General features: G+C 44.3%; 1 protein-coding gene across 2 annotated transcripts in view; it reads left to right on the top strand.

Annotated features, from left to right (window-relative positions):
- CLINT1 (clathrin interactor 1) overlaps positions 1 to 12,007 on the top strand; it is a 61,424-nt gene that overhangs the window by 24,785 nt on the left and 24,632 nt on the right. For both annotated transcript variants that reach the window (XM_075274864.1, XM_075274863.1), the window contains exons 2-3: positions 3,681 to 3,785; positions 6,542 to 6,638. In XM_075274864.1, the coding sequence (XP_075130965.1) occupies positions 3,681 to 3,785; positions 6,542 to 6,638 (202 nt within the window). The remainder of the gene's footprint in view (positions 1 to 3,680; positions 3,786 to 6,541; positions 6,639 to 12,007) is intronic.

Genomic DNA, 12,007 nt, shown 5'->3' on the forward strand with positions numbered 1-12,007 from the left:
AAACAAATGGGAAGCGTTATTGCTAGCAAGTTCTGCGTCAAAATCCGGTGGCAAAAAAACTCTGTGTGAACATACCCCAATGTCCCCTTATCCCATTTATAGAAAAATCTCTATTCTGTGTCTGTCTGACAAATCTGTGCTCTATGCACCTCATAATAGGAAGGGACCTCTGATCATCCTGAGCTGCCTGCTTCATGACTAAAATACCAGAAGTGAAGTGAAGACTGTTATTGTCTAATATCCTGTACTTGTCTTCCTGTGTGCCAGACACACTGGCACAGATGTGAACATAGCGTGACCTGTGTTGTGAGCTAAACATATGTCTATTGAGCTGTTTCAATGGGCAGAATTCTGCTTAGCAGCTCTAGAGGTGACTGGAGTAACAACGAGTACAAAATAAGAAAAACAAAGTTCTTTCTCAGGGTGTGCCCATACAAAGGTTTTTCACACATACTTTTATATGTATTGGGTGGCGAAATCCTTTGAACCCCCCCAGCATTTTATGATTTTTCTTCCACAGAAAATGAAGTACGCCATCATTTCTTATGGAGTTTGTTCTGCTTTGATCTATAGATTTAAAGGGGTTGTCCAGGATAACCTGTTTTTGCAGGGAGGCAGACTGTAGTGATATTACACTACAGTCCCATTAACTTCAATGGGGCAAAGTTGCAGTACCACACGCTTGGACAGTTGTAGTGTTGTTTCTTAAAGGAAGCAGCCATGTTTTTCTAATTCTGGACAACCCCTTTAATAAAGGGTTCCTCTTTAGGTCAGCATTGCTGGTTCATTTACTTTCACACGAGCATATAGTATCAGGGATAATTTAAGTATGGGCCGTTTCTGCTTTGGTAGTTGGGCCTCACTTAGACATGAAACGGTCTTAGAGAAATAATGTCACCCATAGCAACCAATCACTGCAAAGCTTTCATTTTACCAGAGCAGTTTCAGAAATAAAAGCAGCACAGTGATTGGTTGCTGTGGGCAGACGCTCAGCTTTCATTTGTTAACTGCTGTGGTAAAGTGAAAGCTTCGTCTTGATTGGTTGCTATGGAGAAGAGCATAGCTTTCATTCGTTACACATGCGGTGGTAAAGTGAAAGTTCTGCTGTGATTGGTCGCCGTGGACAGTTTTTCTTTCTATACATCCCATATCCTCATGTCTGTACAGCGGCTCAGCGACGCCATGTCTGCCAGGGTGCCGGCGCTGCTACATATGATGGCAGATGAGCTTTGTATTACCATATTGCGTCATGTAAACTGGTTGTACTGGGCCGTGACTGTGGAGGTCTCTGTTCTGGCTGGGGTATGCTGTAATGCTCCTGACATGCTTGGCTTATATAGTAATATATGGAGCGGATATGGCCCAGTGTAATGAAGCTTGGTGTATTGCTAATAATTTATCTTCCTTGCAGTCAGAGGTTTCCCGCGAGGCATTCTCCTCTCCAGGATCAGATGCTGAATGTGCTTACATACAGAAAACCTTGTCAGTTTTGTGGGTCTCCCACAGTGTGGAGGGTTTACTATTCTCCCAGAACAGGGTCAGAATCCATATGCTCAGGAGCCCACTTCTTCGCCCTCCACCCTCCATTTTTCTTTTACAGTCCGCTGTTTGATTTATTTCCTGTCACACGGACCTAATTCCTTAAGACGTGGAGCTGAAGGAGTGCCAAGGATCTGCCACCACAAGCCTGCTCCTTCCTAACCCCCAAAAAATCTCCACATGATTTCCTACCAAGAGGCCCTAACAAACCCACACGGGCAGCACCTCCCTTCTACTTAGCCATGTATCCTCCAATATCACATCCATATCAATCACACAAGGTTTTATGCTAACAAGGTCCTCCGCCTCCTCCCAACAAGTCCTCCACATCTGGATGTAAATTCCTCGCTTGCACTGAGGTCACCGGGACCCTGGGTATGGCACAGAATGAGGTCTGAGCTTTACATGGGAAAGGAAGAGAAAGCCGGGGGTCCCCTCCTTCCAAGATGTGTTTTGGATTTAATTGCTTTGGATTAAAGCCACGTACAGTTCGTTTTTCTTAACTCCGTATCCGCCGGGCGATCTGAAATTAAGAATCTCAGATTGCGAGAATCTATTAGTCCTTGATTTGGCATTTTCTACCAGGTTGTAGAAATTATGTTGAGTGGGATTAATCAAGTCTTATCCTGGGAAAACTGGTTGACAACCGATGTGGCCGCTGCAAAAACTCACACATGGGTTATCATATGGTTCTGAACAGCATAGCTGTGTCATGCTACAGCCATGCTTCCTGTGGCGTCATATCACTGAATAACTTGGTAGATTGTTCAGTCGGGGCTCTTTCTTTTTGTTATATAGATATTAAAGGGGTTGTCTCAAAACAACAGCAAGACACATAATAAGCATCGGATCGATGGAGGTCCCACCACAATCGCAACATGTGGGGCAAGTCATGATAAATGTAGGGTCGCTGGTGGGAACTGACTGCTGGAACCCCTATCGTTCACAAGAATGGGCATCCTGTGTCCTCCTTCAAATGTGTTCTGCCACTCTATAGACTGAAAAAAAAAAGAGCCAAATATTTGGCTATGTCCATCAGTCCTATGGAGCAGTGTAGGACTGACGTACCTCAAGCCCACCTGTAAAATGATTCTGGGGGTCCTTCTTCCTACTTCCCCTATGAGATATAACACAATATATGCCCACTAGAGTATCCATTCCTTTTCCGGCACTGCCATAGATATTCAACGTTGTGATAGTGAACATACGTGACCGTCACTTATTTTAATGGGGGAGCATGGGATCACCGTTCTTGTGATTGGTGGGAGTCGCAGCAGTCAAATACCCCTACATCCCTCCTGTTCAAACATTTATCATGACTTGGCGCACATTGTGATGAAATCCCTATCAACTAACAATATTTATGGGCCTCAGATCTTGTGGGACCCTCGACTTCTTTTCAGCCAGAGTGGAAAACTGTTTCAAAGAGCAGCTTCCACTTCGGAGGACTGAATGCTACCATGTTTTACGTTGTTAACCATTTATTTGAATTGCTGACATGTAATACCACCCTTTTCCTGCAGTGGTGCCACATAAGAAACCTTGGTTATCACTTCTGTCAGATCATGTTTGCCAAGGGGTCCTCCTATAAAAAAAGGGCCTGTCCAGATTGAACTATCCTTTTAAAATGGACACAGCTAATACCATCCTAATGAAACAAGGGACTGTTCAGACAGGACCAGGCTTCTAACATGAGCACAGCTCCCGTCGTCTAATAACAGTGCAGATACTTAGCCACAAGTAGTATGTTCATTACTTTATAGCACTCCTTGCCAGTAAGAGTCAAGTACCATCCCCCTGCGGGCATCCTGCTACCCTAAATCTCTACCTTCTCAGTATGATCGTTTTATTTTGACCACAAGCCATTTATGCTGGTTTATTTCCAAGGGTGATGTGATCCCCGGTCTCATTTGTATTCAAGATCCTAATGGAATAGGAGGCGAAAAAAGCCTCCTCTCCGCTAAGTTAAATGCATTGTAAGGTGTCCTCAGGGTATCCGCAGTAGTGCGCGCGGTCCGTCCCCGTGCTGTAGAGGCAGCTCATTAAGGAGCCCAGCGGTGTCATTATTAAGTCTCTCTGTGCGGCTCAGGACTAATGCTAATCACCTGTGTTTTCTCTCCTTTCTTTTTTTTTTTTTGCAGCACCAATGTGGTGATGAATTATTCAGAGATAGAGTCTAAGGTTCGAGAGGCGACCAACGATGACCCCTGGGGACCTTCTGGGCAGCTCATGGGAGAGATAGCCAAGTAAGTAATGGCTGATTTCCCGGGAGGAGAGAGACAATTCTTTACCAGATACAACTTCTTCTGGAGATGGAGGGCAGAAGCAGGAAACTTTCTTCACCCCTATGGTCTGTGAATAGAATAGAAATGCATTTCTTGTTTAGCTTGACAGCTTGGAATGATCCTGATGCCCTCCAGTCATGGAGTGTCCACACCAGTTTGTCTGCTGTGTACTCAGCCGCCACGCTCAGCACTTGTCGTGTAGCCAGTCATTATTTGATAGGTACATAGAATATTTGTAATTCGGATAAATGACATGTTCTCATCAGCCATACAACAGTATTATAAGATGTACTTACACACCCTGACACTGACTATTAAAGGGATAGTGCAGTTTCAGCAGACAATGATTATTCTGTGTGCAGTGAAAAGTTAAAGAATTTTTCTGTACCCATTTGGCATGTTTTTTAAGATCTCTGATTGCTGTAATTTGATAGGACCTCCCCCCCTTCCTTCAGTGAATAAGGGGTTCTTCAGGACTTTCTTGTTAATGAGCTAACCTTAACGTAGCTCTCAGTATGTGATCTGTGGGAGTTCAACACCCGTGCTCCCCACAGATCAGCTGGTTGAAGAGCCTGTATTCAGGTGAGTCACCAATACCAAGCACAGAACTGTACATAGAGAGGCCGTGCTTGGTGTTGCAGCTCAGCCCCATTTGCTTTAATGAGACTGAGCTGCTACTGTATCACGTGACTGATAAATGTGATGTCATAAGAGAGAGGTGACAGCACCTATGAGTGCCTCAACTTCTTTAAAAAGGATAAATGAAGATCTGTGGTGATCTGACATCTGAGACCCTTGTGAATCAGATGGTTGAAATGGCAGAGGGGCTCCCTGAGCAAACCTTCCTCCTCACAGGCCATGTGATGTCACATTCATCAATCGCATGGTGTAGCTCAGTCCCATTCAAGTAAACTTTTAAATGATGACCTATCCAGTGCTGTTCTTTGTAAGTTGTGAACAGACAATGCTCATTGAACACTGTGACCTCTTCAAATAGTTGATCAACCGGGGTCCTGGTTGTCAGACCCTGCCGAACTTTAATTGATGACTTGTCCTAAGGATAGGTTATCAATTATTATGCCTGAAAACCTTTTTTTTTATTTGGCCTATTGGCAGGATTCAAGCAGGCTGTGCAAACCTCTGTTTGATGCTAGTCATTAAAGTGGCTCTCCTTCCATTATCATATTCATTGCATAGATTTAAAAAAAAAAAAAAAAAATCTCTCTTTGTAGAGTTAAGGAACTTATCTAGCTATGACTTTTATCTATGTAGTATGATGCTACCTGATGTTCAAAGTGTAATGCCCTTTGCACGAGCACCTTTGAGCAGCGTGTTGGTGGGCACACATGCTCAGTCACTCTCCCCACAGTCAGGTTCTTGCATAATAATCATTGCAGAGCAACCAATAGAAATGGCCTGCATGTCAGGGAAGGAGCAGAGACTCTGCAGTGGGTGGCAGTATAGCTGGGAAAAGACCCCTTTAGAGGAACTTTATCAGCTGCCAGAGAGGGAAGGAGACTGATACTGTCCAGAGCCTGCACCCAACAGCACAGATTAGCAGCTGCACCAAGAGAGGAGGCACATGTAAGCAAACAGTAAAGGTATTGTTATGCTTGTAATGCTACAAATTACATTAATGTAGCTGTTTCAGAACTTTTGGTATAAGGATGATTTTTGGGTAACCCATTTAGTGTCCTTAGATTATATGACCTTTAGAAACAGAAGATTGATACCGTAATGGATTAAGCCCGGTTCACATCTGAATAAAAAAAAGCGGTTACCTTTTTGAAACCCACGGACCCCATAGACTATAATGGCGTCCGTCTGGTTTCCACACGAAAAAAGTGGAGAGAAAATTGCTGCTTGCACCTTTGTTTTTTCTCCACATTTTTCATGCGGAGAGGGGAACGGAATCGCCGAATGCAGATGTGAAACGGGCCTTATATAGAAAGGGACTGTCTACCGCTTACTACTCATTTAATGGTGTTAGGCCTATTCATACAAGTAACTTCATAATCTAAACTGTGCAGCCCTAGTTCTCGGCTCTTAGCCATTTTCACAGGCCTTTTAAGTGATCAGACAGGTAGGGAATGTCCAAAATGGAGACCCTCTTAAAAGGGCTTGTGTCATTATGTGCACTTACTCCCTATCCACAGGACAAGAGATCAGTGTCCAATCGCTGGCTCCCCCAGTGATCAGGATGATGGAAAGTCCCCCCGAGGCCGCCTTGTGCTTCGAGCGCCAGTACGCTTGCGTGACCGGCACTCCATTTACTGATATGGTGCTGTAGGCACTGCCAAAAATTACAGCCCCATAGTTCATAGTGGATAAATGTCCATAACTGCACAACCATTTAGTCTTACACCCATGATCTAAATTAGGGAGGTCTAATCTGTGTGTGTGAATAAAATCCAAGGTGGACGGCAGGCAGGTAGCGAGGTGACGTACAGCATACGTTATTGTCTGTACACTGTAGGCACATGTTAGTGAGTGCTACAGGAGGCTGATACATGACTGATATTTCATAATGCACTATGCAGGGCGCAGTGTCAGAGGATCAGTAATGTGAAATGGAAACAGTATAACTGCAGCTCTTGTGTCAGTAGCGCTGCAGTGTTTGCCTTGTATTCAAGCTCTCTTCTGCCATCTAGAGGATATGGAGGAAAGGGCAGCTAGTAGAGGAACTGACATCTGTATGTCAATCTTGTATGTTACAGGGCCACATTTATGTATGAGCAGTTCCCAGAGCTAATGAACATGTTGTGGACGAGAATGCTGAAAGACAACAAGAAGAACTGGCGCAGAGTTTACAAGGTAAGGATGGAAAATCCTGCCCCATGTGGCATAGATGGTGCAAAGGACAAGTGTAGGAAGGAAGTTCTCCAGGACCACCAGCTAGGCTATGCTCACATCTGCGTCTGAGTCCATCTTCGTATCTGACGAAAGTCAGAGGGTGAAAAAATGCTGCTCAGTTTAAAAACAAAGGACACCTGATAGACCTCATTATAGTAAATGGTGTCTGCTGAGCTCCGTCTTTATCTGTTGTTTTAGTGATCCGACTCTGTTGTTCAGGTCCCCCAATGGACAGGCACAACGCAGGGGGCAACACTGGTGTGAATCTAGCATTACATTTTTTGTTCTACCCTTTTCTGGTTTGGCATTAATGTTTTTCAAGTTGTCTTTTGTAAGATTTCTCCCTAATCACAACCTACTCTATAAGGCAGAATGACCATCGCCTCCTACATGGCATATAATAGATAGTCACACATGCATTTCTCATCGCATAATACCACTACAGAGGGTCTGCGTGTGACCAGGTCAGCTCTACTGTGTGATATCAGCTTAAACACCTGGGAATTCTGGGGGCAGACTTGTGTCCAACAAGCTGAGCCAGGGGCATTTCCTTCTAATATGGTGGGTATATTCATTCTCTAGACCCCATTAGGTTAAAGACAGTCTGCCAGGTCCTTTATGGATAGGAGAACGGGGAAAACTCATTAAATCAGCACTACCGTTCGGTCAGGCTGACATGAATGTAACTTCTTTTTCCCCATGAAAATCTGTGCCTGCGTTGCAAACCTATTCATTTATATCACAATATGCAGATGAGCAGTTTGGAGCACTGAAATCGGCTCTGTTACTCCAAACTGCTACGACCCACACCACTCTAATATAGCCTGCTTTTTTTCCCTCCATTTTTTCAGTAACACGTATGATTTTCATGGTGGGTAGGGGAAGTATTACAATCCTATCTGAGGTCATGTTCATACTACAGAAAATGAGTAGGAATTTGAGGCAGACTCCTCAGATTTGTCTTCATTTTCAGCTCTCAGCAGCTTTCTGACAAAATAGAATCAGAATAATCGGCAGGGTGTCTCGAGCTGCAAACGCGCTTTTTCCGTGTCCTGCGCCAATTTCTACCTCCCAAGCCCAGTAAGTGCTCTTGGTGTAGTTAGTGCACACTAGCCTCTTGGTCTGGTTTGACATCTCCTGTGAAATCTGCCTGGGGTGGACGTTTAGTACATCTATGAGGCCATTGCCCACAGCAGGGAAAATAACATTCATGTGGCAGTCCAGGAAAACACACACACCCCATCATTGTGAGCTAATTTTAGTTATTAGTACCTGTTTACCCTCCTTTAGAGTAGCATGCGGCAATGTACCTGTGCTGCAGAGTGTGCTTTACTATACAGCGGAGTTACTTGCATCACATGACATTGGCTGAATAATGATAGGCGTCAGAGGCAAACATGAGGGGTATAGAACAGACGTGTTATGAAGAACAAAGCCTTAAGGGCATTGGCCTTCCTATTACATGAGCCTATCAGTCTAGATGCCAGATTCCTTCCTTACCCTCCCTTTTGCTTTACAATAGATATTTTTTATCAGGTAGGTTTATTTCATGTTGTAAAAGCAGCTGAATCCAGTAATACATGACACCCATTGAATGTAGTGAACAACCAGGGTTGTGTTGAGTCCTCCACAGTGACAGTCGCTCTGACCAACATCTCTGTGACACATTTCGCAGATCACAGGCGATCATTGACTTCCTTTTCTGGAATGTTCAAAGATTAGTGACAGGAAGAAAAAAATAATAATAATAAAAAAAAATCTTCCACCCCGATCAAAGTTTACCTTAAATCTCCTCAGTATTGCTGTGCGCCTGTCTGCTGTAAATCTATACACCTTGTATTTTCTACTTAGCGCTCCTTTAATCTTCTGTGCCGGCGATTGCTCTCTAATCCCACAAGCCAGTATTGATTCTATTGATGGCCTCACCACTCGCTTTATAGCTACTGTATACAACCCACGTAGCATAATGTATGCCTCGAATGGAGCGCTGCTTTGCATTGTGGGAGCAGTACAGTTGACATAGTGGAATATTTTGCCTCCCCTTCCCCGTACATATTAAATAATTCTGCGTTACGTGCTCGTTGGTGTATATTATACCCACACATGCTCTGCAGTTTGATGTATGTTCCACAGCAGATGATGCGGTGCTCAGGGTGACGGGAAGCAGGAGGTTGGGGATGGCAGCCTGCAGGGTGCGCGGTGCGCTCTCTCCCTGCGCTCCCCGGAGAGCTGTAGCCGTTAATATTTAATGCCTTCACATACGCACTAGTTATACAGCCAGCTCTCTTCTGAGGATTAGCTGCCGGGCTCGTCCAGGCTCTCTCCTTTTATTACTAACGTTCCCCACTGTTTTTTTTTCTGTTTTTTTTTCTCTTCTGCAACTAAATCTCTGTTTCAATAATCAGAATCGGGGAGACAAGAACTGACAGGAACTGACTTTGAATTCTGGTAACTTTGCTTGTATTGCTTGCCGTAGTCATTGTGCATCAGTTCTCCTCTTATACACTCACCACATGCTTAAGGACCCTTTAGAGACCGGATATTTGTCTTATTTAATAGGCCGTCTCATTGGATTTACGGATTTGTTTCATAGTAAAGTTGAAGGTCTAAAAAGATATTAGAGAAGCGTCTGTCTGCCATTGATCAGGCACTGCATTGGATTGGGGGAAGAGAGAGCAGGGGCTGTGCAAGTTCTATGAAGCTTATGTGACTTGTGACAGAATTATTACTCAGTAGTTGCTGTAACGTAAAAACTTCTGGATCTGGCGCTTAGATGAAGACGTTAGAACATTTTGTTATGAAGTGTTACAAGTTATTCACAGAGTAAGTATTTAGCTGCAATTGTGATCACCACCACAGACACACAGTGCAATTAGGCCCCGTTTACACGGGGTAAGACTGGGTGGATTTTGACGCGGAATCCAAGTCATAATCCGCCCTCTCACAATGGTGGTCTATGTAGACCACTAGCATTCTTTTTTTTCCGCTAGCGGCATGTTGCTGCTAGTGGAAAAAAGAAACAAGCTGCCCTTTCTTCAGGCGGATTCCGTGGCTGAATCAGCCACGGTGTCCGCCTCGCGGCAGCACCCTCCCTCCTAGGCCCATTCATTTGGGCCCAATCAGAAGTGGAAATTCGCGACAGGATGCCGTGCACTGCACCAGCATCCCGTCGCGGCAGCCGTGACGGAATATGCACACGCGTAATCACGTGTGAACTAGCCCTTAATTTTCCACAGGCACTGTATTTATTCACCCATGTATAGAAAATGATTGTGTTTTATCATAGGCTCAGGCTTGGATCTGAGGTTTAAAAGGATTTTGAGGGATATGTGATCGGTGAAGGTCCGATCCCTGGGACTACCACAGATAAGCTGGTCAAAGAGGCTGCAGCATTTGGGGAAGGTCATCACTGGATACGAAGCACAGTGGTGTACCTATCATAGGGGCTGTGCTTGGTATTGCAGCTCAGCCTCATTCACTTGATGTTGGACCCCCACCAATTGCATATTGCGGATCTATCTTAAAGGACCATAGAATAGAATAGGCCATAAATGTCTGAACGGAAGGTGTGTGTGTGTTGTGTGTGTGTGTGTGTGTGTGTGTGGTGTTGACGGCACCAATAAGCTTAAAGAGGACCTTTCATGGATTTGGGCACATGCGGTGTTATATACCGCTAGAAACCCGACAGTGGCCTGAATTCAGTGCACTGTAGGCTTTCCTGATCTGTGCCCGTTACTGTAGCTCTTCACAATCAGAAGGGCGTTTCTGACACTCTGTCAGGAACGTCCTTCTTCACATCAGAACCGATAGTGCTGTACTATGTGAGCGAGGAGAAACGCCCCTCCCTTCCTGATAATACTCGTCTATAGACAGATCAGGAATTCAGCGCATTGTCGGCTTTCCAGCGGTATATAACACCGCATGTGCCCAAATCCATGAAAGGTCCTCTTTAAAGGGGTTTTCCCATCTCACTGTTTCAGCAGTTTGCCGGTTGTCTTTTCTTCTCACTTCCTGTATTTCTCGCCCACCCCAACCCTCTTCACTTGATGAACAGGACACTGAAGTATCAAAATACTTATGCAGACTATGTGTACTTGCTTGTAGAAAAGACTCAGTGTTATGTGTTTATATAGAGAGATAACAGACTTGGCTTTATCAGCAAACTGCAATTAGCTGAACTGATTGTCCTGCTGTGACAGCAGTGAGTGATGTCACTTGTCCTATCACATAGGGGCGACGGTATGATAACACTGTGTAAACAATGGGAGTAATAAGTTCACATAGCAGGAAAACATATAGTATAGTATGGGCATCAGAGGTTACCCTGTACAACTGGTCATATACCTATCCTAAGGATATGCTGTATAAGGATAGGTTATCAAACTAAAACCACTTTAACTGAGACAGGAGTTGGACTGTGCTTTACACCCATCCTCCTGCCAGTAGTTGCACAAACACTGAGGTAATATCAATCACCATTCCTTGTCATTGTTTATTAAAGTGCTCAACTACCCGAGACCCTTGACGTACTATTACACTAAGATGTGGAAAGCAGTTAATATCAAATCATTGGGGGTCCAACTCTCACTATCCCTAACTGGAGTGCCTCATCCCCTTCATTGTTGACCAGGCATAGCGCCATACACTTAATAGTGGCTGCCTCTGGTATTGCACCTCACTACATCCCTGTGCCATGTAAGTAAACAGGACTGAGCTGCAATACCAGTCAAGGCCTCAATTTACATCCGGGTGAATTCCTCACAATGGATACTTGATTCATGTATCTCCACATACTATATGGTCTACATAACTCGCTTGTCCTGTTTATAATGGCAGAAGATCTGTTATTGGGTAAGTTTACTAAATTACTTACATATGGGAATCTATGTGAAATATGACTTTGTATGTCGGTGACCTACCTCACGGTGACCTCTTTGTCTGAGCCTCATTGCCGACCTCTCCTGCGCCTTGAGAGGACTTAAATCCTTTTTGCCATCTGTGAGTATTGAGCCATTTTTCATCCCATCTGTATGTTGATTATTAAGCACAACTGAGCACATGCTCCGGCTGAGAACCCCCCACACTTGTCTCCAGTCATGTGCACTTCCATTTGGTAGAAGAGTCAATTGGAAGCATGACCTGCTCCATAATTCACATTTAATAGCTCTTGTGTCTTTGTTCCATATGCTTAACTCCAGAGAATCCCGCAGAATGTGCAATTATGACTCTGCTTTTTTTTTGGACAAGTGAAATTAAATCTAAAAAGTAAGAGAGGGTTTTCATTACAGTCGTAACCACCAAAGTGCCGTCTTAGAATGATGAGAGTGTAT

This window comes from Leptodactylus fuscus, chromosome 5 (assembly GCF_031893055.1).
Source record: "Leptodactylus fuscus isolate aLepFus1 chromosome 5, aLepFus1.hap2, whole genome shotgun sequence".
Taxonomy (NCBI): Eukaryota; Metazoa; Chordata; class Amphibia; order Anura; family Leptodactylidae; genus Leptodactylus; species Leptodactylus fuscus.